The following is a 2161-nucleotide window of genomic DNA, read 5'->3' on the forward strand; positions in this document are numbered from 1 at the left end:
TATATATATATAGATAGATCTATCGCACTTCAGAGACGTTTAAGCTGACCACGCACGTGGTCTTTGTTCCTTTTGATGTGAGCAAAGTCCGTATAATAAAACTGAGCTGGCCCAGGACAGAGAGTGCAGATCCTCGATTTCTTCACAGTGGATGTACAATCATTGAGATTCGGCATCTACTATGCAGTGTGAGGTCCTCCCTGATGGGATATAAATTGTATGGATCGTACGGGAGGGCCCTCGCATCGTATGGATGGTACGGGAGGGCCCTCGCATCGTATGGATGGTACGGGAGGGCCCTCGCATTGTATGGATCGTACGGGAGGGCCCTCACATCGTATGGATCGTACGGGAGGGCCCTCACATTGTATGGATCGTACGGGAGGGCCCTCGCATCGTATGGATCGTACGGGAGGGCCCTCGCATCGTATGGATCGTACGGGAGGGCCCTCACATCGTATGGATCGTACGGGAGGGCCCTCACATCGTATGGATCGTACGGGAGGGCCCTCGCATCGTATGGATCGTACGGGAGGGCCCTCGCATCGTATGGATCGTACGGGAGGGCCCTCACATCGTATGGATCGTACGGGAGGGCCCTCACATCGTATGGATCGTACGGGAGGGCCCTCACATCGTAGGGATTGTACGGGAGGGCCCTCGCATCGTATGGATCGTACGGGAGGGCCCTCGCATCGTATGGATCGTACGGGAGGGCCCTCACATCGTATGGATCGTACGGGAGGGCCCTCACATCGTAGGGATTGTATAGGAGGGCCCTCACATCGTAGGGATTGTATAGGAGGGCCCTTACATCGTAGGGATTGTACGGGAGGGCCCTCACATTGTAGGGATTGTATACGGTAGGAGGGACCTCACATCGTAGGGATTGTATAGGAGGGACCTCACATCGTAGGGATTGTATAGGAGGGACCTCACATCGTAGGGATTGTATAAGAGGGCCCTCTATAAATAGAAAAAAAAATCAGTTGATCCTGCCAGAAATCCAGTGCTGTCCTACGCACACTTCTTTTGTTTCCCCATCCATTGCTATCAGCCTTCCTAGTTCAGCTCTGAGGTCCACACAACCCCTCCATCCTATATTATGGAGAAGAGGAAAGGGGGGGGTGTTTAGTAGTCCCCTCACCCCGGGACAGGAAGTGCGTTACTGTCAGGATCACCAGATGAAAACAAAAGAGAAATAATGCCTGGAAAGAAAAAACGAATGCAGCCAGCCCATCTAAGGAGCTGTTAGCTGCAATACATTACACTAGTCTACAAATGCATTCCCAAATAAAATGGGCCCACACAATTCTACCCAATGCTGCCAGTGCATGACTTCAGGAGGAGATGCTGATTTTTGGACGATGCCTGACTTTCTCCTACCAATCTGGGAGGAATGGGGTGTCATGGTGTCCTCAACTGAAACCCTGCCTGTGCCAAGCAAGGTTGTGACAGGTGCACTTAACAAAAATGTAAACAGCGAGTATTAATAGAACGTATCATGGGGGAAATAAGAGACAGGGCCGGCTACACACCACATCAACCTGTGTCACATCCCTACATGATAAGAACACCATGACAGGTCCTCCTCAGATGACACAGCCACCCTCCCCCCACCTCCTTCCTCGGTATAATGGGTAAACAAGCTGACAGGGGGCCGCCATGTTGGTACACCCAGCTGACGGCTCTTCGGGGTAACATGGACACAAGTGGGGCGCGCACACACCCGACTGACACAACCACCTTCACACCCTCCACAAACTCACCCTGCCCGCCGGGCTCCATCTCTTCATTGACCGGAAGTTGTCGCAACACCTGGGCGGGGCTCCTCCACGGAACACTCCAGCAGCTGAGCTGTCACGTTGCGAGCGTCTCAGCCGAGTGACGTCATCGGCGAGCGGCGTCGCCGTGCCCGTGCCGGGGCCATTTTCTTGGTGGGAGGGCGTCATGCCGCTATATTATCAGCCTCTGAACAAATGGTACAAATACTCATAATAGGCCTGTGAGTAATATAATCATTAAAATATGGCTTAAGGAGAGTCATTATAATATTTATAAAGGGCTTTAATAGTCATAACAAGCGTGTGAGTGGTGACAGGATTCAATACAGGCCTCAGTAATGGCAGTGTTCTTATCTGAGGAGGAATAGTAAAATTCA

General features: G+C 51.8%; 1 protein-coding gene across 8 annotated transcripts in view; it reads right to left on the bottom strand.

Moving 5' to 3' along the window:
• TPD52L2 (tumor protein D52 like 2) overlaps positions 1 to 1858 on the bottom strand; it is a 25029-nt gene extending 23171 nt beyond the window's left edge. For all 8 annotated transcript variants that reach the window (XM_018559748.1, XM_018559740.1, XM_018559722.1 and 5 more), the window contains exon 1: positions 1770 to 1858. In XM_018559748.1, the coding sequence (XP_018415250.1) occupies positions 1770 to 1788 (19 nt within the window). In that variant the 5' untranslated portion in view covers positions 1789 to 1858. The remainder of the gene's footprint in view (positions 1 to 1769) is intronic.
• Positions 1859 to 2161: the final 303 nt, after the last annotated feature.

This window comes from Nanorana parkeri, unplaced genomic scaffold, assembly GCF_000935625.1.
Source record: "Nanorana parkeri isolate BGI_ZX_2015 unplaced genomic scaffold, ASM93562v1 scaffold17, whole genome shotgun sequence".
Taxonomy (NCBI): Eukaryota; Metazoa; Chordata; class Amphibia; order Anura; family Dicroglossidae; genus Nanorana; species Nanorana parkeri.